Source organism: Xiphophorus hellerii, chromosome 19 (assembly GCF_003331165.1).
Source record: "Xiphophorus hellerii strain 12219 chromosome 19, Xiphophorus_hellerii-4.1, whole genome shotgun sequence".
In the NCBI taxonomy this organism is placed as follows: domain Eukaryota; kingdom Metazoa; phylum Chordata; class Actinopteri; order Cyprinodontiformes; family Poeciliidae; genus Xiphophorus; species Xiphophorus hellerii.
The window spans coordinates 17967589-17994462 of NC_045690.1; the positions used below are offsets into that span (position 1 = coordinate 17967589).

Consider the following 26874-nt stretch of genomic DNA (forward strand, 5'->3'; position numbering starts at 1 on the left):
GTAGCAATAACTAGAGTGAAAGGAAATCTCAATGAGTTAACCCAACCTGCTGCTGGGTTGTAAACGGACAGCCAACAATATTAACTCCTCCTACATAAAAGGAAAACCATATTTTTCTGTTTCTGTGAAAACACGTTTGGTCACCTTCTCTATGAGAGCATAAAACAAGCCTTAAATAGAGTCACATTTAGCTGCAGAGCGTTTAAAACCATTGATTTATCCTCACCGAAGCCGGCTCTGTAGCTTCCTGTTTCCATGATCCGCTGAGGGTGGGTCCTCACATCCGGATTAGGTGACTAAAACTTTGCCTGTTCAGAATGAAAAGACTAGAAGCAGAAATAAGCAAGCATGTTTTTTATTTTAAAAATTACCTTTCTTAAAGTATATCAGTAATATTCACTAACAAAAATCAAACACGTTTATTTAAAAAGAGGAAGAAAAATTAAATATTCATATTTATATTTGTATTTCATTAACATAAATGAATGGGACTCAATATATCCAGACTACATTTTGAAAGTCTCTGTAGTATATAAAACTACATACTACTAGTACTAGTATGTAGTACTACGTACTGTAGTACAACATGCCGTTTGTAAAATCAAACGGGATGTTGATTTTTTTATGTTTTAAAGACATTTTTGCTTTTGTATTTTTGTGTTATATTTTTATACATATTGTGGTACTGAAGTTAATTTATAAAGCTTCAATCAATACTATGTCAATGTTTATTTCTTAAAGTGAGTTTTTTTTTTTTTAAATCTAGTTTTTTGGTTGCGGTTAGTGGAATAAAACCTCGTTAAGAACCTCATTATAAAGATAAATTTAATTCTCATACTTTTAATATTTGACCTTTAAATGCCAAAAGTCAAACAATTGACATTTGAAAGGAAAAGAAAGTCCCACAATCTTACCCTATACTGATTTAGATAAATTGTTTCTTAGTCTGTATGTTCTGAAGCACAAACAGCGGAAATTAGCTGTCTCATGGTTCACTTTACTTTCAATAAGCTGATGCCTCTCTGCTCTCTGACTACACTCTAAAAACTGCTGGGTCGAAAACAATCCAATTGATTTTTCTCACCCAGGCTTTCCTGGTCTAAATATGTACGGATCCATCCAACCCTGGATTGACTGGACGCAACAATGATGGGGTACGAGCATGATGATTTAGGTATTCGACCTAAATAAAGAGTTAAAGTGACTCATGTCTAACTATAAGTCTACCAATGTGGAATATATGCAGTTGCACTGCTGCCTTGCTGCAAGAAGGTACTGGGTTTGAATCCTAGCCTGCGTTTTTCTGCCTGGAGTTTGCATGTTCTCCCTGTGCATTCCTTGGTTCTCTCATGGCATCCTAAGGAGAAAGCCTGCTAAACAAAGTGCTGGGCCAGGATTACTTTCCATGAGGGAGAAAAAAGAGAATGCCCAGAGTTAAAGGCAGCAATAGCTTTGTAGGTGGCTTAAAACAGAAAATTAATCCAGATCATTTTACAAAATAACACTTGTGATCTTCTTGTTCATCTTTTCCTAAAGTCTGCTCAACATGTTCTGCAGACAGTCCCTCTGGGGGAGATTGGTGACATACGACAGGCCCCCTGCCAACCTGTTGCATTGTATTGAAAAAAAAGAAGAAAGGTATGGAGACTGTGTCCCAGGGTGCAAAGACATGGCTATTGCTTTTTCATTTACTTGCTCAGTAGCCTAAATTAAATTGGACAGTTGATCCTCCAGAGGGAGCAGTTCCAAAGTTTGACTTAAAACTATATAAAAAAGCAGCGACATTAATTATCCTGCTGGGCATGACCTTCATTTTGACATGAACATGTGGATAGCCCACGTATAGATGCTTGAACACACACAGTAAACTAACTTGAAAGTCAGCTGCGTCCTTACGGGGACGGGCCAAATCATCACAGTAAGTCCTCACAAGTATAACTAAACTGAGCCTGCAGCACCCTCACACACCCCCACACACGCCCACACCCGCACACACACACACACCCACACACACACCCACCCGCACACACCCACGCACACACACACACACACACCCACACACTGCCCATGGCGCCTGTTCATTTGTCAGGAAGGTGACATCTTCAGATGAATTATGGGAGATGGTTGTCATCTTCTCCGGGGTCACATACGAAATGGCGAGCCTGGACTGTGGGCTCCCTCTGCTCGCGCTATCACACGTCAGCCATTTTAGAGGTTGAAAGCCTCGACGGGGGACCAAAGCGACCTCAATTAAACCTCCATTAATATTAATACATTTTGTCGTTTCACGTGAGCTGCTGCTAATTAAATGTGTCCCTGACTGTATAATGGGGGTCAGCCGGGGTCTCTAACATGAAGCTAATTCACCACATTACAGTAGCCGAACTCGGAGCTGCACTGCTCGCCAGTCTTAAATACAGCTGCAGAAGAGGCCGATTGCTGTTTTGAGCACGTAAATAATCACACACTTTTTCAATTAGACCAGTGCTTCCCAATGTCTGGGTCAGAGCCAAACTGTGGGAATCAGTAGTTGTTTAGTTTATTAAAACAGGATCCTTGTTTTCGCTATTTAATTCTAGCATAAATACATTCGAAGGCCTTAGAGGTTTGTTCAAAAACAGAGGAAAATAGCATCATGAAAATGCTGCTAAAACACAGCAGACAGGTCATTAAAGGAAAAGCACTATGTGGCAGAAAAGTTACTAAACATCACATTAAAGACATCATCCCTGGAGTAAAACATAATGGTGACAGCATCATGTCCTTTCAGTAAGATGACCTAAAACAGTTTAAATCAAAGTATGTTCATGTGTTAGAATGGCCCAGTCAAAGCCCAGACTTATACCTAATTGAAAGCTAAACCTACAACATGTTCACAGATGCCTTCAATTCAATTTGAGGTTGAGCTATTTTGCAAAGAATAGACAAAAATGTCCTTGTTCAGGAAACGATGTATTTCCTCTTCACAACTATGCAACACTTTCAGGTGATCTATCACATAGAATCCTAATAAAATTGACTAAATTTTGCAGCTATAACACAAAAGTCTGAAATCTACAGGATTATGAATACTTTGTACATCTCATTTAACGGGATTTTTGTATTTAGCCCTCAGCTGTAGTTTAAAGGTGAACTACATTTCCAAAACATCATCATATTTTTTTGTCTATGCTTCTGCAGATCTGCTTTTCATGAGCTCCCAGCTTAAAACTCCATATATTGACACACTCAAATGTAACAAGCATATGTTTTAGACCTTAATGTGATTGGGGGACTCTGTAGATTGCTGCAAACTGCTGCCTGAGAGGTTTTATTCTGTAGTTCAACTATATTGTCACCCGAGATGATTTGCTGTTGCCCTGAAAGATAAGCCAGAGCCAGAGTGGAAGACAAGATAAAAGCACCAGATGTTCAGTTTAATCATATTTATTGCATTGCAGATGGAAAAACCTGCACCCTGACAGTGCTCTGATCTCTCTTGCTGCCCATTGCATTTACAAAATGACAAAACCGTGAGCTGAATCTCTGCAGATTACTTGTGTATGGAAATTTATCCACATCGTATACATGACTATGAAAGTCTAAGGCTAAGCCATGACATCTGTTGGAAATGACTCAACCAGAAACAAAAAAGGGCTTAAGTCTCTATCATGATCGGTGGGGACGCCAACGAGGGCAATCCTTCAGCACAACAATAGCCGATCTCTGATGCATGCATGGAAGGCACTTAATGTGACCCTATCAGCAGAACTCCATGTTGGAAATAAGCAATAATAACGGTGGGGTTCCTTTGTTTGGATGAAACGAGTATGGGAACCACACAGAGGAGCTTCAGCCAGTTTAACCCCCTGATGATGGACAGCAGCCAAAGCCTGTATAATCACCCCTAGCAGGATTCCAGCCCCCTCTCTTCTCCCTTTCCCTGCAGGAACAAGTTAGCGCTTTCTCACAAAAGCTAGCAGGAGTGCACATGTCCATCCTTCTGTGGTAGCCGAGCCACTATTGTTTGTTTAGCCCAGCTGCACTTGAAATGACAGTGATCCAGCGCTATGGGGAGGATTAAACAGTCACATTCAGTAAGGGAAACTGCACCACTCTTTGCTTTCATTCTGTTTTATATACAAGATGCAAAAAATATAGTTCTATAAAGACCCTCTTGGATTCCAAATCACCTCACATTCCTGATCTTCTTTCCACTTCATCTTACTGTCACTGTCCATGTAAATCATCATCCCACCCTGGCTCCAGGGGTCAGAGTTGAAGCTGCTGGTGTTTGATGAGGTGAAGTGAGGAAATGGGAGGGGGGGAAGAGAGATGCCTGCACCTTGCTCCATCGCATCCAAGGACAGGGGATTAAATTCGCCCCCCAGCGTGTTGTTGTCAATCCTTTACCTGCCACAGCAGAGGAAGGAGGAATATTTGTGAGCGTGCCAGAGTGTTCAGCAGTCAAGGTGCATCTGCAGGCCGAATTAGGCCGTAGATCACTTTTGACAGGACTCCGGCCGTCGTTAAAAACGGGAACGAGCTGCTTTCTGGGGTCATGGTCCTGTGGCCGGTCTTCGGCGGGTGGCAGAAATGCCCCCCCAGCAACATCTTGGTCCGAGAGTGAAAATTCGTAGAAACCCGAGGAGTGAAACTCCTGAACAGGCTGTCACAACAATCACAGAGTGGGGCTTTTAATACAGATGTCTTTGTCTTTTCTGTGTTTCGTTGTCATTTCCATCAAATACTCTAAGGAGATCAGAGAAAATCATTCATTACAAAATTATTCTAACCTCTTGATCTTTTTTGACGTGTTATAATAAAATCATAAACTTATTTTTTTTACGGGGATTGACCGATTCATAGTTTAAGTGGAAGTAAAACAAGTGGGTTTTAATCTCCTTACTAATTAAAACCTATACAAATTTGGTAATGTAGCTTGCTTTACTCTGATACCCTTGAGACAAATTAATCATCTGAAATTGGAAGGAGGTTTGACACAAATAATATCCCATCAGCGTTTCCCTAAACTTACAGGTGGAGTAAGATGAGCATTAATCCAAAAGCTACTCAGGTAAATGTAACTAGTTACTACTCACCTCTGCACTAAACACCACATACAAGACTTCAAAATAAATGTTCACAGTAGGAAAGGGTAATATGAACTTATAGCTGTAATTACAATATTTATATGGATAAAACGTTTTTATTGCTCAGCCTGTTCACCTGTAAATGTATCGCTGTCTACAGTGAAAAGCTCAAAAAACAAACGCCGCTCTAAAATAAATATCATTCAATAGTGCAACAGTACTGTCCATAATAAGTGCATGTTTACTGAGCATTTATATTTGAAACCAGCAGTTAAAACAGTTTCAATAGTAAAATTCTTAGTTCAAACTAAAACTTGTCTTTTGTATGCTGTAAAGATCGTTGCGATAATCAAAGAGATGACTAATATTTACCACAATAAACAATATAACTGGCGATGTTTCGTTTACAGAATCTCTCCCTCCCAGCCAAATGAACTTAAGCTATTTTGAAAAGTCAGTAGATACATCCCAAAAAAAAATTTATCTTCACAAAACACAAATATTTTTGGCAATATGACTAGCATTTTATATCTACAGTACATCTACATATCTATATCTATATATATAAAAAACACACACAACACAGGTCTGTAAAAATGAAATATTTTAATTGGTGGTTGGATGATTCAGTTTTGCAATCATAAGAAAACAAACCCAGAAAGATGCATACATAAGGGAGGCAGAGAGACTGCTCACCAATTAAAAAAAAACAAACAAAAAAAACACAAAAACAAATCCCTTTCACACTTTCTTTAACACGTCTTTAAGAGAAGGATGATGATTTGCTTTATTGTCACAAAGGAAACAATGTTAAGACATCTGATAAACATAACAAAATAATATATTTGAGCATACCTTTTCTCTGGAATGATGTCAGTAAAAGTTTTTTTTCCTTTTACACACGCACACACTCAGACAAGCAGTATTTGATTCAAGCCTGATTCACTCAAAACTGGAACGCTTAAAACAAAAATAAACCTCCATACGTGGAGAATGGGTTTTTGCCTTTTTGCTCTACACCAACAAACGTTGGACTGGAGCCCAAACACACACCAATGCAAGCCCGGCTCTGATTTAGAAGTTATGGGCAAAATGCCTGAAGCTGCGACGTTTTCAAGTCTCCAGTTCAAAAAAAGAAAAAAAGAAAGACAAAGACGGGGAAGCTGATATGAAAAGTGAGGGTCTCTCTTCCCATATCAGTTTCTCTCTCTCCCTATTGCATTACTTTAAAACTGTGCAAAAATGTTCAAACTGGCGATGGATGAGTCCTAATACTTTGCATGATCCCTCTGGTTCTTCTCTCCTTCCCATGATGAATCATTCCTGATTTAAAACCAAGCCGATCACACCACCAAGGCAGGATTCTGTGGTGATTAGCCGAGATTAACGGTCCGGGTTTTAAAAGAAAACCGGCTGCATCATGTTTTCCAAAGACGAAGGAAGCAGGATACCTGCATCCATCATCTAAATGCAGTTTGAATAACAACGCGCAAAAAGCCCGTCTTCTTTCCAGCATACTTTAACATTCCCCTCGGTTTTCCCTCATATTACTCATTTTAATACCGTTTGGAGTCAACACATAACAGAGTATTTGTTGCTTTACGTGAAACGAATGTACAAAGACAGGCAGCGAACATGTCGAGAACATTTATTTCACTATAAACACACAACTTTGTTTTTCACGAGCAGTTCTCTAAGCGTATCCCATTAGCAAAACACGGGAAACCCCCCCCCCACAAGATTAACCGTCAGTGAACAGCAGCTCGCAAAGGTTTTCACACTCTCTAAACTTTTATATTCGTCATATTACAAACAAACTTCAACATTTCTGTGGGGGATTTCATGCGTTAGACCGATTCAAAGTAATGCACAATTATTAAGTGAGAGGAAAAGGACACTTTCTGCAAATAGTCTGCTGACAGGACAACTACTACTACTTGTGTGCTCCACAAATCTGGCCAGAAGAAAGCCGTTGATGAAGGAAAGTCACAAAAGGTCCGGTCTGCCAAACTCAGTTCACATGTATGCAATGCTGGCCTGGTCAGAAAAGACCAAAATTGAAACACTGTGTGGAGGAAAGAAAAAATATGCAAATATGTATTGATTTGAAGAGAATTGCAGGAGTAATGGGTTCAACAAGCCCAAATTGGAGCAGCCAGAATACAAGTGGAAGAAATTTAACATTGCAAAACACAAAGTCTTACCAAGTATTTTTAATCTAGTTTGTCATGCAAATATCTCAGTATGTTTGAAATAAGACAAATCTAACTTACAAGTAACTTTTCAGCAGGATATAGAAGCTCGTTAAGTCAATAATTTCCTAATATTTATGAAAAAGTACTAGTACAGGTAGATTATTTCACTTATGGGAAAAATGTCTTGGTATAAATAAAAATAATCTGCTAGGGGAACTAGCACTTTTTCTTCAATGTTAAGAAATTATTGACTAATTTAATTTTTTGACTTAAAAGAACCTTCTGTCATTTGTAAGTTTGTTTTTCTCAATGTACTAAGATATTTGCTTTTGCAGTTAATGCCTATCTCTTTTCTTTCTTTACATAATTATGCTCTACTTTGTGCTGCTCCATCACATAAAGTCCCCCTCAAAATAAACTTAAAAGTTTTTAGTTCAAGAGTTGTAGTTACTTTTGTAAGGCACAGCAGCCATCACCTTCATGCCTTAGTCTATAATTCACTTAAAATTGGTTTCCTACACAAACCTTGTAGGGGGGGGATAACATAAGATGTGCCTCCAAATATTTTTTGAAGATATCTCAAGCATCTCCTTCCCGCAGAGATCAATAAAACGAACACCTGGGGCTAAACCAGCTGCCGGCCGCGTGTCAACATCCAGCCCAATAGTCTGTGGAAACGCAACCTCACGCAGACACGTATCCGTACAGGTAAACAAGCCGGGCCCTGTGGGACCGCGGAAGTACCTTTGAAGATATGACCAAGCAGCTGCAAAAAGGTTTAAAAATATGAGAATTTTTTTAATTTTTTTTTTTATTTTCACAGTAAGGTCTGCACATGGAGGGGTGCAGGACTGACAGTAATGGGGATATGCTGAGGTTCAAAAGCTGGATTAAAAGTGCAGATTGGTAATTTTACTGTACAAGTAGAAATAGTGTAAAGCTACAGTTGTGGGTTCCGACCGAAACATGGAAAGGAGACAAGAAAAGGACTTGTATGAGTGATCTGTCAACAAAAAAATAGAAATGGCAAGGTAATTGGTCATGAAACGAGTCGTTCACAAACATCCTCTGTCGGTCATTCTCACTATTTACAAAGGCAAACACCAGTCTGGCTTCCTGTACACACTATATTTACACACACCCTCACACACACACACTCTCACAAACTCACAAGTAGTCAAAGAAATTACTGTAGTACAATGCAGACTTAATATCTGGCAATAATTATGTTGACTATGATCCAAGTACATAGAGGCACTGCTACCTCACCCCGTCCGTTCTTTGCGCTGACGAGCTGCAGGTCACCATGGCAACGTTTGCCCTTTAGGAAGGTGGGACAGAGGCTTGCATGAGATGGCTGCTTTTACAACGCAGTCAAGACATAAAAAAAAAGAAAAGACAGGAGAAGAAGAAGAAGAGGAAGAGAAGCTAAAATGCCACCCACTACATTAAGAGCTCACATTGCCATGGTGACCGGTAGTTCTCCAGCTCCCATTTCAAGCATTTTTGTCCGAGTTAAGGCTTCCAAAGCGCTTGTCGCTTGCGCTGCACAGTTCCTGGCAACAACCCACAGCACATTCACTCGCTGCCCCCCCTACCCCGCCCCGCTGCTACTGGTTTCTTCACACCTATGTGAGATCCGGTTCTGTAATTGGCTGTCTTTCTTTGCAGGACTCAGATGCACCAAGCGAAAAAAAAAAAAAAAAAAAAAAAACAGAGAGAAAAGGCAAAAATAATGAACTTGTTAAAGTGACAGGAGCTTTGGGAACCTTTATCAGACACGCTGGCGACACCCTTCCTAAAAGAAGCAAAGGCTTCAGTAATGGCTATGGTCCATTATTCATCAATCCAATCCTTTTTTTGACATATAAAACAATTAAAAAATAAAAAAAAGCGAAAAGGAATTTTCTTTAGGCAGCAAAGTTGGTCTCAGTGTTATTACAATTTTGCTTTTAAACAAAGCTTAAGGACCAAGACAAAAATAAAAGCATCTTAAAAATAAGAAGACTGTTGCAGGACACATGTATGCTTCATGGATGAAATGGGTGCTTTATGCAAGCGCAGAGCTTTCTTTACACAACTTTCTGCAGTTTTTTTTTTTTTCTGCTCCCTGATACGGTTTCTAACGCTGTCGTACTTTTTATCCTTTGTTCGGAGCTTTTTCAGTTTCTCTTGATACAGGAGCATCCGCAAAGGATTGCTTGAATCTCACAGACCTGATTTTCCTTTCCTCGTGCTCCTCTCCCCGTTGCCGGGCCGCAGAGGGGGCGAGAGACGCGGGACGAGAAGCTGGGACGTTGTCAGCAACTTCTAAAAATGTTCTGCTCTCCCTCCGCTCAGGAAGTAACGATGATGGCAGAGACAAAGAAATGAGGAGATGTGGCAGGGAGGCAAAAGGGCAAGCAGGCGCCGATAACAACTGGGCGAACCTCAATAATGAGAGTTGATGCAAGCTACCAGCCTCCGGTTGCTATAGCAACCCCTCCCTCCCCAAGACTGAGAGTCTTGCGGCCCAGATCTGCGGTAGCTTGCGTTTGGTTGTGGTCTTTGAAGGAGGCGGCGCTTTCCGCAGATGCACCTCTCTCTCTCTCTCTCTCTCTCTCAGTGTGAGTGTATATGTGTGTGTAAGCATGACTTTCACATTATGTATGCATGTCTGTCGTTTGTTCTCGTTCTGTTGCTACCAGCGTTTGATGATCTGGTTCATGTAGTCCTCAGTGGGAAGCCTGGCGCCAGCCTCCTCCGTTCTGCCCCCTTCCTCTCCATCCTCCCGCTCCTCCCTCTCGCCCCTCTCCCTGTCCCCCTCCTCCAGTGTTGATTGTGAGCTAGCTTGGCCGCGGGAGGGCCACAGGCCGACGCTCAGGCCAAGGCCCTGGTGGCTCTGTTGCATGTGGTTCTTGATGCGCTGCTGCCACCGCTCCTGCTGCCGGGTGTACTGGTAGCGCTGCTGGAACAGGTCCTTGGCGTAGTCGTAGAGCTCCATGTCCAGCTCGTTCAACTCCTCTATGCGCTGCACCTGTACAGGAGAGACAAGGTCGCCATTTAATGCCAGATCACAGAAAGACACGACCTTAAAAGGTGGAAGAGAAAATAGAGCAAAAAAGATGAAACCAAAGTTTGTACACTTTTCTCCCAAAAGTAAAATCCAAGCACTTTTCAAGCATTTCCAAGGTAAGTTTCCAAGTATTTCCAGCACCACATTTGAGATGAAAACAATACAAATTAACTGAAGAAAACAGTTTAAATTTACTAGTTTATTATATTATCTATTACTGCTCATGTCTTGTGATATTCTGCATTTTACAGCAAAGATAATGTAAACTAAAATATAATAAAATTATATGTTCTGAAATGTGTCTCTTACACATTCCAATACACTTGACTGGTCCTAAAAAGGTGCAATACATATCTCTAAAAATGAAGTTTTCTGGAACTTAGAAAGAAGTAAGAAACACAAAGAGTAATTTCTGCTTCAAATTCTAATTTAAAAGATAGTTCTCTGTTTAGAACATTTTGAACAATTAGTTTTTTATTACTTTGTTTAGGCTGTTGAATACTTACATGATGGAAACTTTTCTAGCAAAAGAGCAGCCTGCAAAATGCATGTTGTCTTAAAGGTTCATTTACATGAACGTAAATGAACCTAAGCCTTTATTTTACTTAGAAAATAAATATGCAACAACACAAGCAAGACAGTAAGAAACAAAATGTAGAAGTTAAGCAAATACAACCCCTCCCTCCCCACAAAATAAATGGTGGCTGTGTAAACAACTCCTCAAAATTAATAAAAAATTAATAAAAGCTGGAGTATAAAAGCTTAGAAAAACATTTGAGCTCCAACTAAGCTCAAAACTGACAGAAATGACATCAAACATTAAACTCCAGATGTTTCATCTGTTTGTCCCTGAAACACAAAGTCGTACATGTGTGTCCCATGAACTCATTTCCTTCTCAGCAAGACTTTGTGAAAAAAGTGGCTCTGTCAGTGAGCTGGGAATTGACATTTCGGCTTGCTTTGTATTCAAAAAGAAGGGACCGGTACGCAGAGACGTCAAGTCATGTTATTCAAAGCAAATCTTAAGGTCTTATATTCTTTTTTGAGAGTAAAGTAAAAGGCAACTCTTATGTTTCTTATCCCAAGTCCACGGGGCATGTCCAAGACAAATCTCAGCTCTTTGAGTGGCAAATCCAAGTCAATCAGTATTTGTACAGTATTTGAGGGAAATGTCTAAACAGAATCTAAAATCTTTAGTACCAACTCCAAATGAAGGATTCGGCCTATTAAGGGCACTTCCAAGTTGAGTCTTTGAGGGGCAAAACCTGAGTCCTGGAAGGGTAGACTCAAGCTCAGACTCAAGTTTTTAGTCCTAAGTCTGAAGTGTTCAAAAGGCAAGTTCAAGTGAAGTCTTCGAGTCTTGGACTGGCAAGTCCCAGGACTTTGAGGGACAAGACCAAGCCAAGTCTTTTTTTCACCCCAAGACCAGGTCAGGCCATTGGCATTTAAAGGGCAAAATGAGTTGTGAATCATTGAGGCAGATGTTCAAGTCAAGGTTCAGGTAATTTTGCTCCATTTCTGTTGTGCTTAAGGGACAAGGTCTCAAGTCTTATAATGCTAAGTCTAAGTAAGGTATCAAGACTGAGGGGCAAGTTCAAGTCATGTCCCCAGACCCAATTATGACTTAAGCAATTAGTAATAAGTTCAAGTTGAAATCAACTTCCTACAATGTGAGGGACAACTCCAGGCCAAAGATCAAGTTTATTGTCTTAAGTTCATGATTTGAGCCTTTAGTTCCAAAGACCAGTGAAGTCTTTGACGAACATGTTCGCATAAGATCTGAATTCAATTCCTTTGACCCAAGTCTCAAGTCTTTTTTGTGTAAATGTAAGTATGATTACAGTGTCAGTGTTGAGTCTCCAACTCTGCTCAGAAAGGCAATAAGAGGCAGACTGCTGATGCCCTCTGAAGGATTAGTGAAATACTGCCGTTTCCAGGTTCCAAATATTTAACATTCAGAAAATGATCTTACCAATCATTTCTGCAAAAAGGAAATACAACACAGTTTACCTCCAGTCACCAAGTTGGAGGTCCATGAAATGTTCAAGTTGAAAAGTGACCCAAGAACAACCCGATGAAATGGATTAGCTAAAAAAGTGGTGAAAAACAGGCTGCTTTTAACAGGAAACACTGAGATTTCAGGTATCCTGGTTTGTAATTCAGGAAATGTGATAGTGGAAACTGGCCATAATTGCAGCCAAGAACTCTATAGCGAAAGATGAAACTCAAAAAGGTTGTACTGGCAATGTAAAAACAACAGAAACACGATCACATTAGCTTGTGTGATGCAGCTGGCTTTACTGGAATGTGCCATCAGCCGTGTGTAAATCAAATACAGAGGGAGAAATGTGTTTAATTAAGAGAATCCCTTTGAAACCTCTGATCAGCTGCAAGATGTGATTTGCAAGCAATGTGTGTGAAAACAGAGGGAGGCGACATGTTGCGTCCATGTTTGGAAATTAGCGCTTTGGATTGCAGCATGAAGGACGCTGATGCGAACCCAGATGGCTTTAAGGAGTCAAAGTCTTCATCCGTCAGTGAGAGGGAATCAAATCATCGAGAAACTAGGTTCAGTCAGCCAAGCCTCGCATGGACCTTGAACTCATGATGGGTAGGAGAGCACTTTTCATGGCTTCACAAAAGAGTTAAGGGGAAATATTGTATTTTTTTTTTTTTTTATCTGCAGCCTAGTTATTTGAGAGCTGTCTGTTTCACACAATGGGCTCTGAAATTAGATCTCATAGAAATGCTAATTTTAAAAACAATTTTTAACACAAAAATACCACATGCAGACTCCCCACATGCCCTACTCCAAACCACTACAATGAGCTTTTTCTCCTTTTTATGCAAACCATTGGTCCACCTTTTGAGTCTGGCAGCTGTGCATATTTTATTCTTTCTGAGCAGCCCGGTTTGATGTTTAAATCACCACGCTGCAGTGTACCGGAGGTAGGTTTTTTTTCTCTCTCTCTCTTTTTTTTTTGCAGAGAAACTGAGCTTAAGAACTCCCACACTGGGCCAATCAAAGTGTGAAGAACTGGTTTGAAGCTGATGTATTTTAAACAGTTAAAGTTATCTCAGTCCGTTTCACAGCGATCCACGACCGCAGTGTTTACCTTCTGTCTTCCCGTTCAGACTTTTCTGCATTCATCTCCTCTTCAAGGATATGTTTTCATGTTTTTCTGAGAATATTTACTTTCTTCTTTAAGAGCAGCTCAAATGAAAGGAATACCTGATTTAATCTCAAACAGACTGTGCTGTTATAATCACAGTAATTAAACGAGGTAAATAAATTGGACTTGCCTTGGAAATAAAGTGTGGCAGAAAGTAGTTCAGAGAGAGTATTTACGCCGGTTGGTATTGATAATGTGTTGGCGGCACTGACCGTAGCGTTGTCCAAGTCCACCCCTGCAGCCCGGGTGCTGTTGTACTGCATGAAAGGCCTGATGAAGCGCAACCTGAAGGTTCGTTCAAAGAGGAACTGCGTTTTCCTCTGGTACTCTGTGAGTCCGAAGAAGGCCATGTCTCGCAGGTTCTTCTTGGCCGACTCTAGCAGCAGCTGGGCCCTCTTCTTCTCTGGAACTGTGGACATGTTGTAGCAGCCGACCAGGCTCAAGTCGGCCAACATGCGAACCTGTGGGCAGGGAAGCAGATTTATGGATGAACTTTTACCCTAAAAACATTTACTTGGCTCCATAAGTTCTATCACGTCTGACCAGCTTCCCTCATCGCTGCTGCAAAAAGGCATCCCCACAGCATGATGATCCCACCTCTCTGTTTCACAATAGGGGTGCGTTCAGAGTGACACAAATAAACAATAACCCATTAAACTACATGATAAATTAAAACACGCTAGATCATTTCCATTTGCATGACTGTTTTTCTGGTGTCTTTCACTCTCTACCAAACACTGGATCATAAACTGCTTCAGTTTGCTGCATCGCTCAACTGGCCCCTTTTTTGAAGGGAAACATTGTTTACAGAGACTTCAGTATCCATTTTATTTGTTGATTCAGTTGTTTTGTTTATGTATTTTGTATATTTAAAATGTCTTCCTGTTCCAGTGTTAAATGTTCATTAGGTTTATTGAGCCTTTACAGGGTGTACTTGCATTATTATGCCATTATCTTTATACTACTTGAAAATGGTCTCAAAACAACAATATTAAAGTTTAGCACAGCTTCTGGGAAAATTCCAGCAAAATTTGTTATTGTGACAGGACAAAATACAAATGATATTTTTTAAAGACATTTTTCAAATAATATTTTGCATGATAGCCAAATTGTACGGCCACCCAAAAAGGCCAACAAAATGCAAAAGCCATACTGGAAGTTATACTAGGAAGTTTAGCAAAACTACCAATGGGGCATTTTGTAAAAATGTTGTTCTCACCTACAGGAGCTCCTTTTTCAGATTTACTGCGTTCCCCACATAGATCGTAGCAAAACAGAAACAAGACTTCCGACTCTCTTTTCAGTGTTTGACTAAAAGTTAAACAGGCTTTTCAACCTGAGCGATGGATCTCTGCATCTCCTCCAGCGACCCAACGAGCCTCTCCTGATCGATACGGTCATTGCTCAGCCTGTTATTTTAGGTGGATGTTTTCTGATGAACAGCTTATGTAGTCTTGCTTCTGTTTGTTTACTATTGTTCTCTGAATCATTCTCCGAACATCTGAATTTAGAATTTAAATTACACACATGTTGTTTTATAATAGGTTATCTTCTGAAGGCAACATTGGATTTCATTTAGGTGTCAGAGTAATGGCGGTCTGAATACATATTCCCCACTTTTCATATTTTTCTTGTAAAATATGTGTGCTTTTTTTCCCACTTGACTATTATGCAATATCTTTAATTCAAGTCCCCCAGAAAGCGTTCATTGCAAAATCTAGCGCATTTAGTACATATTGCAAAACAGGAAAATGAGAAAAAGTCCAGCTGACAACATCATGTACACCTTAGCCTGCAGGTGCGTCGTGTGTATGGTGTGGATAGTCACAGGAGGCTTAATAAACCCCCCCTCAGGTCCAGATGAGATAAGCTGGGAAACACAATGAGGTGGGAGACAGAAATGGCATGAGGAAAGAAAAGGTGTGAATTTGCTGTTTTTATGGCCAGAGGGCAAACGTCTGACTGTGCCAAGGTGTGTGAGAGTGTGTTTTTTATACATTACACAAGTCTTTTTTTCAGGAAAGAGAAGAAAAAACTCAAATAAAAGATCAAATTTCCTTTTTTAAGAATATTCAACACATAATCCAATTTTCCTGAGAAAGCTCATTTCCTGTGTCGTCATCTTCAAGTGAAACCAGCTGCAGGTGCAGGCTAGCAGGTCATAAATCATGTAACAACTCCCACCTCCTAGAGCTTAGCCTGTACCGTGGTTGTTTTTATTTTCTTATTTCTTGCGTTGTTTCATCATACATCAGCTAATTGCTGCGTACCTGTCTGTTGTTGGCCAGGTTGTACGGACAGTCCATGAACTGCTGCAGCGTGCACCCCGACCAGTCGGAGCCTTCGTAGCAGGAAGGCAGCTCCTCGGGCGTCGGGGTTCGGCCGTCACACATGTGCAGGGAGGTTTTCCACGTGGCTCCCCGCTGCACGTGCCTCCACTCGCTGAGGTAGCGGGACACGGGGTCCCTCAGCAGAGTGATGTAGTAAAACTTCCTGTTTGGTGACAAAAAGGAAGGGAAGATGGAGGGGGGAAGACACAGGTAAGAATTCATTTTCATAAAACATTGAAAGTGATGTGAAAGACATCCAGCTCAGGGTGCCTACACAGCTTTTATGAGAAATGTTTAAAGTCTTTCCAAACTCAAATCTTCAGAGTTCCTAGTAGTTTTCAATACATTTTATAAATGAGGTGAGATTTCTACAGGAGAACAGAACCAGGAGGAAAGGATAAGTAGATGAACAAATGAACAGACGGACTGACAACAAGGGTGTACTGACAGGCCCAGAAATGGAGAGATGGATGCAACATTTAGAGAATGTTATAAGAAAAAAGTCTGAAAATGTAAAACCTTAAATTAAATTCCAGACTTTCCTGACTGTAAGGATTAGATGATTCTGATCATACAAACATTTAACCTTGACCAGAAAAGTGAAGAAAAGAAGGATTTTACTTAAAAATCAGGAAACTTATAAACAACCCTCACCATCCTCATAAACAAAGTGTTAAAGTGTCTTCAGTCAGAGGCTTCTTCAAATTCAATGCAATACAGACCAGATATCCCTCCTGGCCACAGCAATCACCTTCTACAATAACTCTTTAATTATATGAGTCACAACAACTTTTAATTTCCCCTTGGAATCAATAAAGCCTTTCTGAATTTGATCAGTTTCTTAATTTTATTGAATCAAGCAGTTTCAACAAATTAAGTTAAAACCACAAAGATCACAGAAAAGACTGCTACAAAAACACATGTAATTCCACCATTAGCCATGTGGAGGCACTGTTTGCAAGAGTTTACATTGAAAGTCCATTTTCCACCAACCCAACTCCAAGCACAGAGACTGAGGTCCTCATATGTTATGTTTATTTAGCAGAAACTGCTTTCTGATGCAGAAAAAGTGTGTGTCTGGAAGACAGGAAGTGGAAGTAAAAATGAGCAGGAGGCGGAGGAGGAGAAGGAGAAAGAGGACAGAGTTGATGGGTATCGCAGTGGATCGACTCGGCATCCGAGAACCACCCCGCGCAGGAAACAGAAAGTTGCTGGCATTAGCACACCTCCCTCTGCAGCGCGCATCTCCAGGCAGCAAGGCTCGGTGTCTCCAACACCCTTCCTCCTGCTTCACACTGGCGTCGAAACATTACATCTTCCTCAGAGAGATGACTCACAAGGCATCCGAGATTTGGATGGGACCGCTTCTGTGGTGTATGTGTGAGAAGTAATGGTGCGTGGAACGGCCTCGATATCTCTCTGGAGGGGGGGACACTCCCACTTGAGTGGAGACCCTTCCAGGTCCCAACACTCACGCTAATTACTGCGGTCCAATCAGTCAACGCATCCTCATTAACGACGCACGCACAGGACTTTAATGTGGATTGGTCATGTTTGAGTATGAGATTGCTGGCTGTGTCTTTTCTGGGCACAGGACGCAGGCCAGGAAGACGCTGCCCTCCTCCCCTGCACGCAACACGTCAGAGGAATGTTTGCAGAGGGAATTTTTTGTGCTGACAGGACTCGATGTAGTCTATCGCCTTATACAAGCAGACCTCCCCTCACACAAACAGACAGACTATATGCTTTCAATGCTACAGTGCCTTTAGACGTCTTCATAATTTGTTGCATTACAACCACAGAATTTAACGTATTCTGGATGCAATAACTACGGAATCAGATTGAAAATCATTCATGGTTTGTTAAGTTTTACGACTGAAAATCATTGCAAGTGTTTACCAGGTTATATATCTGGTAACTAAAACTGAGTTCATTATGTTTGGAAAATAACTCATGGTTCATTCAGCCAAATCAGAAACAAAATTTCAAGTCCTACAACAGGCTATTAAGGCTTAGACTTTGAGTGGGTCATTCTAAAACATGAATATGCTTTACAATATTCACACATCCACAATCATAACATTGTGGATGTGTGATTAGCCTCACCTGAAAGTGAACATTTTATGAGGTTCTTTTAACAATGGTTGTCTTCTTGCAGTTCCTGGATGAACAGAAAATTCATAGATACACAGCTAATTCTTATTCATATCAACATATTCCCTTTTGGCTGTCATTGGTCCTCTGCTCATCCCAACCAGCCACACCTTTGCCTGTGAACACCTGTAAAGCTGAATGCCACATTAAGGAGTTTGCTAGGGTGGAGTGCCTTTTATTGTAATCCTAGTTTGCTTCTGTTAATCTTTAGTTAGGAAGGTAAGTTATTTGTTTGGTTTATTTGTTTTAAATAGGTAAGCTTGGTTTATACATTTCAAGATGGATCATCTTCATGTAATGATCTAGCCACCCAAAAACATGTCAGAACGTGAACTCTGCTTACTAAATAAGTGACTTCCAGCAAGCAACTGGTTGCACTGGATTTTATATGTGGGTGTTCGAGTAAAGAGGATTGAAACTCCACATGCATGACTTTGTGTTGGTCTCTTCCTTAAAATCCATAGAAAAATGCAATGATGTTTGTGGTTGGAACATGATGAAATGTGAAAAAGCAGAAAAAGAGTGACACGCAAACAGTAGCCGTTTCTCGGTATTGGGAACAAAAAAAAGATTGGGTAGATTCTGGTCAGAGCTTTTCCTGGCAGCTCGAGCGGCAGCAAAATAAACCCCAACCTGATTTGGCATGAGAGAAGGCTTGATCCATGCAAATGAAACAAATGAAGTAGCGGCAGGGGGATCACGGACAATAAAACGACTAAAGCTTCAATCCGGTGGCAGCTGGGAGATCCCGGACAACCAGCCTAGACGGACCCTCAATCCCCGACCATAGACACGAGTTTCCAAACTCCAAATCCCATCAACCTAAACCTAAAATCCCATCCTACTACCCCCTTCCTCTCCATGTCTAATAAAAAAAAAAAAGGACAGCCGAACCGGAGCCTGGAGGAGAGCGGTGGTACATTATGGAGATTCCTATGATGACATTATCAGCATTCTTAACACTCCCCAGAGTGCCGTGTGTGTTTGTGTGCCAGTTCATGAGCCTGCTGTGGGTTTCAGAGCAAGAATACGCCTATTAAATCAGTGATGACATTTCCCCCCTCTTGGCTCCCATTCCACAAAAAAAGAGAAAAAAAAAAATCATGGTGCTGTTTGGGCCTCGCTACACAGACTGGAAGAAAGCAAGAGAGACACAGAGAGAGAGAGGGTAAAAAACAGAGAGGAAGACAGGAAAAAGAAAAAGTACGAAGGAGGCGGCGGAAGAGAATTTCAATTAGTTTTTTTCTAATACTGTGAAAGCAGTGAGGGCCCCGAGCCCAAGTGATTTATCAAAGTTATGGCTCTCACTATAATGAAGGCTCAGGCATATTACCACACAAAATAAATAAATAACATGCACGCAAACCCACACACACACACACACGTAAGCAAGCAAGCCTCCCCGTCGTGTCTGCTGGGTCAGACAGACTGCATAGCTGGTGTCGTGGAGGCTTTCTCGCCTGGGAAAGATCTAAATGTCTGGCCTTGGACGTAGATCCCTTTGTAATGAGGTTTTAACCCACAAACATCCACTCGCTCACCAGGAAAGTCTGCTCCCAATCACTCAAACACACACACACCCCCCCCCACACACGCCTACATTTCCTCCTTGAAAGGTGGCGGAGCGTTACAGCAGATATTTTACCACGACGACAGGTGATCTCGCCTGTCAATTTAACCTCAAAGCTAATACGCAGCGCTCTTTGAGTCTCACTGTACACATTTAGGAACATCAGCGTCTGGCTGAGCACGGGAATTTGCAGTCGGGGCACAGCACCCTGCATCGCCCTCTCCCAGACTATATTTACGTGCCGCACATTTTTCATTAAGTCTCCCAAGAAAAGAATGAATAAATAAACTAAATAAACGCAGAGTACCAGAGCAGCATAAAATCTCACATCAAATATCAAAAGAGTGTGTTCATTGGCTTATTGATTCAACCCATCAGACTAATTGTTTGAGGGAGCTTGAAGGAAACAAAATCAAATCTTTGTTTAGGTGTTATGAGGCTATTGTCTGGAGCATTCCCAAGCTGGAGAAGAAGACAACTGTTTCGCTTTTGTCTCACTTTTTCTATTTCTTTTTCCTGTTGATCATTTTTAATGAATTCGGCACCAACAGTGTAAGTGTGTCACGGTGCCATTTAGAGCAAAAAAAAAAAAAACTACCACGCATTCACCTCAATTTCTTCATCTGAGGGCTTTTTGCCCTCCTTTTCTCACCAACGCTGCGCTTCTATGTGTGGTAAAGAAGTGAGAATTAGTTGCTTCTGTGCTTGGATTCTTACATCATCAGCATTAATAAATGGCAAAAATAAATAAAAACTATAAAAATTGCTGAAGGATTTTGGTGGTGCCTAGGGCTGGGTCTTAAATTGTTTCTAGCAATTAATCAAATTGTTTTTGAAAAATAATTTTTTTCTCACAAATGCACTCTTTGGGTTTCATAGAGCCCAGTGATGTCAGTCAGCCCAAAGCCATCCATCTTTTTTGACAAGTGTGTTTTACACCAATCTATTTACTTGGACTTTGAGTTCAGGTCAAGTCAAATTAGGGACGATTGAAAAAAAATCCAGTTTTTGAAAATAATTTCTCTCTACTGTAATTTCTTTTTAAGACAAGAAAGCAAGAAAGAATGGATTAAAATGAAAAATCAGATTTGATCAAATAAAATCTGAGATTTTATTTTTAAAACATAATCGTAATGATGGAGTTTAAACACCATATGGCATTTTAAAATACTGGTTCTGGCCCAATAAACATCAGATTTAGGTTTGACCAGTCACTGGTTGACCTCCTACTTATGCAATTATCTAACTATGAAATATCGGGCCTTTATTTTGAAGGGCAACCAGCAATCACTTTTCATCATTAGCATTTTGTCATTTGGAATATACTTCTGCAATAGCCAAACTAAATTAAAGCTTTAAGGAGTAAATAAACTTTATTTTTAAGGTCAATCAGAATACCGTTTAATCACTGGATAAAACAAGGATTTGAATTGTTAACTTAATGTTTATATTACTCATTAAAAAGTGAGACTCCCATTTTGAAAAGTGGTTGAGGTTTAGTTTAGTTAGATATTGGAGACAGATCTGGCATGTAGCAGAGTTAGCACGTTTCGTTGCTAACTCAGCTAGTAGCAAAAGTCAAGAGTTTATTTCCTCATTCTGTGTTTAAATACCAGAAACATGCTCTAAAGAGATATTTTATAGAACTATATATGCCACTGTTGAAATTGTTAGATAATTTGTCATACCTGAAATTTGCATTGAATTTCATATGCACCGGAAGACACATTTAATAAAAATTGTGGCTGCTTGTCAAAGTCCGGCTTTCCTAAATTAAATTCCGACTTTATTGGATGTTCTTGCTACATTTTTGGCTGGAAACTTTATTATTATTTTGTTTAAAAAATTGTGATCACAGAGGGCGGATTAAACAAAGCCTTCCCATGCACTGAATCGCTCTCCATTCATCGCTACGTTACAGACAGCACCTGTAAACACCATAAATATAAACGGCAAAAGCTTTAACACAAAAATTGCCATGACGAGCCTTTTAATGCCAATGCAGCTCATATTTTACCACAACCATGTTTATGTGATGCGTCTGAGCGTTATCAAGAGGAAACACACGGCAGCTGGTGCTGTTGTGGTCCCAGAGTGTCTGGAGAAAATGAGCCAGTTTCCTGTGGGCCACAAATCACCAGTTTTACCACGTCTCTTTAACCTCACTTCCCTCCAGCTTAAATCTTTCACCTTCTCTCGTTAGACCTTCTTCAGTCCGTCAAAGCTTCGTCTTATATTTGAACCAGAAGTCTGGAGCCATAACTAACATGGTTCAATAAATATTCAAACTGTGTCAATTTTACATGAAATAGTCCCTATTTTTAAACTAAGTGTAGCTTTACATGAAGCAACAAGGGAGCCAAAGGAAGCGCAGCTGCTGGTTAAGAGCTGCAATACACTAGAGACAGAAAAATCTATGTTTCCTAAGGCAACTCAGGAGGAAAAAATAAAAATAAATTAGAGACCTTAAATAAAAGGTTATGGCTTGTACACATTCTCATGTAAGCACCCAGACACACAAAAACAGAGACGCCAACTGCACCCCGCTGTGCAGAGCGGCTATGATTTATTAATAGTCCACGGATGTTTGTTGAAACCAGATCTGCTCGACAAAATAGATTTTTCTTTTTCCGCCTCTAAAAATGGAGCCTGGACTCAATCGAAACAGGAAAATAAAATAAAAAAAAGCAATGAGGAAGATACAGGTTTGTCACCTGAATACAAAAAGTTGAAACAATGACATTTGGAGAGCAATAATGCAAGTGCTGAGATACGAGTGGAACAAACTAAAGTCCAGAGAACACAGGTTGAATGATTTTTGCAGAAATATACTAAAAATGTCTCTGGAAACTGAGAATAATGACACAATTATGGGGTTCAGTGTCACTGTGGTAAAACTGCTCAAACATCTCCATTGAGAAATCCGTTAAATTAGAATCAGACTGTAAACAAGCCCCAACCCAATTTGTGAGTGAAGTCTCCTTATTGAGGTTTAAAGACTTGTGTGTCTCCACCCTGTTTCTGAGGCTCAGATAGATCCAAAGTATGCGACAGAATGTTAGGAGAAAATGGGCAGCGTGTCAGAACATGAAGCTCAGCAGACAGTAGCGAAATCCTTCCTCTTTTCTCTATTTGCCGTCAACACACCAGCTCAGAGTACAAACATCCACCATCGCTGTGAAAATGACCCCTCATCACCAAACCTCACCCTCTGACCTCCTTCCTACTTCTGTGTCCTTTCCTCTGAATATATTTCATCCTGAGCAGCTCTGCCTCACAATGATCTCCTGAGACGGACAGAAACAAGTCGTCCAGATCAGCTGTTTTCTCTAACTAGGTGTACCTAGATGTATCGCCTCTCCGTTTGTTAGCTGATCAATAACAGCCTCAGGATCCAGACTGGCTGCCTTTGTAATGTGGACTTAAAGCATTGAAGACATGCTATAACAGATGGGGGCAAAAGACAGACAAGGAGTTAGAGGGACTGGGAGTGAGAGGAGTCAATGTTGGGATGAAGTGGGGAGATCCAAATGGGCGTAAGCAGAGTGATGTTCTGGTTAAATATGGGGACAGCAGTGGACATTTTTCATGTTTTAGCTGAAAGCAGGAAGGCTTTAAGGTTAAGCAATCTGTTTCATCCAACCAAAGTTAATTAAAACAGGCATGAATGTGTGCCACTGCAGGGATCTTTTAAATAGAACATAACTTTATGTAGCAGCAAAGTTGGCATTATCACTATGATTAATTAATCTGGCAAATTGCTATAGTTTAGATTAGAAATTGAAAAACTTTGAAAGTTTTTCAATAATACTTATTGAAAAACAATACTTATTGCGTTGACAATACCCTCTAAGCCAAAAGAAGAACAGAAAACTAGAGATGTGTCCGTTATTGGACCAGAGATCGGAATCGTCCATCTTCCCTTGATCCGCTCTGAATGTTCATCTGTAAATTAAACACTGAAACTTCTGGATTTTCAACACATATGCTCTCGTGCAACTTTGACGCACTTTTTTTTGGTATATTTAACAAGAATTTGATGTGTTAGAGAATATTTGTGTAATGTCTTCAAAACTGCTACACATTAAAGGATGTTTCTCTTAAATGTTAGATTCCTTAGAGAAAAAAAACTGGACTTGACTGAATCAGAAGGTCAGACCCAAAAATGTAGAAATGGGTCCGATTAGTGTGTTTCAAAATAGATACTCATCCTAATGTAGACCTCTAACTACTTCATTTAGATTTACGCTCATCTGCTTTCCTTGAGTGGCTTGTTCTTTAGTCTTTCCCATTTTGAAAAGTGACCAAGAGAAATAGGTTTCTCTCTCCTGTTATATTGAGATTGTGGATTACTAATTTAATTTTTTTTCAGATAATTTTAAAAAGTAAAGCTTAACTGCCAAAATTATACAATATTTAATATTTTTTATATTTTTAAATGTAACACTGACTTAAAAATTTTTAAAATATATAGAAGATGAATAAATAAACGATTAATTTATTTTGAAGCTTTTTACACATTTTAAAACACGGATGCCAACTATTTGTTTTGAATGTAATAAAAAAAATGTTTTGCCTACTTTTAAACCAGACACTTAATATTTAATAAAACACTGGTTTTATCTTCTCTAACAATTAGCTTCATTTTTTAATGTGGTTAAACAGAACAGGAAATTACAATTTTAGCTGTGACAAAATTGTGGCTTATCGGGTTAAGATTTTTCAGCTTCAGGCGTTTTGTTTATGGGCCCCTAAATGAAACTCCTTCCCCTTTAGACAAAAAAGTAATTAATTTCAACCCAAGACTGAGAATGTCCAGAACCCCTGCAGGCACCAACAAAGTCTTCATGGGTGACCCTCTCTGCATGTAAGGTATTCCCACCAAAAAAAAAATGCAAGTTGGCCGTGGAAGCAGGAGTTGCCAAGCGACCATAACTAAAAGAGCGTGTGAAAACTTATCTTATGCCATGAGTGCAAGATAACAACACGGCTCACTGCATTTTAGCGCAAAAGCCTTCTTTGCGTGATTATAAGTCGGAGCAGAGCAGCACACGAGAGAAAAATGCACGTCGGATGGAAACGTGGCCGACAGTTTGTTGTGGGGTACAGTTCAGGATCGTGCAAAAACAAAGTGAGGCCAGAAGAGAGTGCGAAAGGGGGAGGGAATCCCCTGAGTGCAAAGCTATGTACAGCAGGAATGCCTGGCCGCCTGTTCTCTCATGTAACTAGACTGGCAAGAGCCCAGATAGCTGTCTAACAGAGAGTGAGAGGTCAGCAGGGAATAAGATGGATGTGCTGGAAAGAGGATTTCACAAGTAATCACCCATCATAATTCAGAAGTGTTTTTACAGTTTTAAATTGAGTGTCCCGGAAAGGGCTGGAAAAAGTGACGGCATGACAATACATCAACTGGCTTTATCCATTTCTAAGCTGTAAGGAAGTTTGTCGCAGCGTTTATAATGGTGGTGTTGATCCATTTCCTGTGAAATAGCAGGAAAAAATATGAGATGTTTAAGGAAAAATATCTAACCTTATCCTATCTACTCAAAATATTTGACTTCTATCCACATTCTGTAAGAAGACGGTGAAAAAAAACAACAATCACTGTTGAGTAACTACACAAACCTTTTTACAAAATATTAATTTCATTTTTGTCACTATGACAAAGGTACACAAAGTCTCAGAAAAGCAGGCATTGTTATTGTTATTTTGGATGCTCTGACAAGCAGTTTTCCAGAACTTCCTCATTACCTCGAGCAGCTGTGCACGGGAATACAAATGTACACACCAGTGGGAGAGGACACAGACTGTGGACTTTATCCAGCCGGTTCTGTAATGCAAAGACAATGTGATCCCTGATAAAACCCATGTGATAAAACTGGACATGGATCAAATTCACTTACAATCACTCATGTATTGGAGATTGGAAATGAAAGCAAAAAAAACAGGCATGTAAGACTGAACTTAAACGCGTGCAACAGTACCTTGGCTGGACTGTTGTGCATCTGCCTTGTGTTTTGTCAAAACTCGCTTATCTTGTTATTAATTTATTACCTGTTTTTGAGGAACGCAGCAGAAGGAACTCGGAAGTGCATAAAGGTGTCAACAAAAACCAGCTGCGCCCTAAGAAGGAAAAACATGACTCAAATAAGAGCCGTTCCACGTGCAGGCACTGTAAAACTAAAAATATTTCGAAACAGTACAAACTGCATACTGCGTGGCTCCAACTAGAGGTAGAAGAAAACACATCTGATCCTTCTCTGCCACCGAAGAACATTGATTAATATTTCTCTCTATTGTATGCACTGAAACCCTAGAGGACAAATTCACAAAAGGATAGTCTACATCACTGTGTGCTGCTGGGTTAATGAGATACAAACTGTCAAAAGTGTAAATAAAAACCTAATCTTAACTTTCTTTACAACTTGAATATGTGCAACCAGGTTGGAAACAAAGCTCTGCACTATTTATGAGATCTTTTTTGTCATCCAAAGTTTTCTTTAATAATAAAGGTCCCAACACCTTTTAGTTCAAGAGTTGCCTTCTGCATTAGTGCGTATTTTAATATTTAACCTATATTCACACTGCAGCCTGCTGATTTGCATTGTGAAGTGCGAAAAGCAACTTCAAGCCCTTGAAAGTCACCAATGTTTCCATAATCTTATACACCTAAATCAAACGGCTGATTCAAATGGTTTAAATGATCTCCTTGGCCTGTCACCAGTCATTCTTTTGGTTAGGGTGTGATGGAAGAAAGACGCAGGACAATAGTTTCTGGACACTGATCCTGGCCTAAAGGTACTCACATTTAGCCAGAGCATCAACACTTTAAGGGGCCGCATGAACTGCCAACACGGCCTTTTTTTTGGTCTACACGTGACCACAATCTTATGTGTTTGCTATAAGGAGCAAGATTTTCAGACGGAAGCATTTTCTTTCAAAGGAAATGTCCAGAGCTGGCTCAGATATTGCAAAGTCTCATGGGAGAATGTGTTATTGTGTTTTGGGCAACAATTTCAAAAAGGTGTGTTTGCTCAGAAACAACACAGGAGAGAGGAAAGCGTCATGTCAGCAATAAAACTTGATGGTGGTTTTTCAAATGGAACAGTTTATTAAAAATATATATACCATCCAGTTTTGACCTAAAACCTTCAGGTCTGTGTGGCTGGAAAGATAACGATGGATTTCATTTTCCAGGATCAAATTGAGTCCCACCGTTAATTTAAATCTTTGTAAATGAATGAGAGGAAGACTAAAGTTTATGATTAACCTAAGCTGATCTTCGAACTACACTGGACAGAAAAGCTGTAGAGGCTCCAGATTGA

The 26874-nt window shown here is 40.1% G+C and overlaps 2 protein-coding genes across 3 annotated transcripts in view; both read right to left on the minus strand.

Annotated features, from left to right (window-relative positions):
* Window positions 1-296, minus strand: part of uggt1 (UDP-glucose glycoprotein glucosyltransferase 1) — a 31379-nt gene extending 31083 nt beyond the window's left edge. For both annotated transcript variants that reach the window (XM_032547494.1, XM_032547493.1), the window contains exon 1: window positions 227-296. In XM_032547494.1, coding sequence (XP_032403385.1) covers window positions 227-257 — 31 coding nt within the window. In that variant the 5' untranslated portion in view covers window positions 258-296. The remainder of the gene's footprint in view (window positions 1-226) is intronic.
* A 7784-nt stretch (window positions 297-8080) lies between these two features.
* hs6st1a (heparan sulfate 6-O-sulfotransferase 1a) overlaps window positions 8081-26874 on the minus strand; it is a 71669-nt gene continuing 52875 nt past the window's right edge. Inside the window, exons 2-4 of the mRNA XM_032547497.1 lie at window positions 15766-15988; window positions 13708-13956; window positions 8081-10283 (exon numbers count right to left, since the gene is read on the minus strand). Of these exons, the coding sequence (XP_032403388.1) occupies window positions 9948-10283; window positions 13708-13956; window positions 15766-15988 (808 nt within the window). The 3' untranslated portion in view covers window positions 8081-9947. The remainder of the gene's footprint in view (window positions 10284-13707; window positions 13957-15765; window positions 15989-26874) is intronic.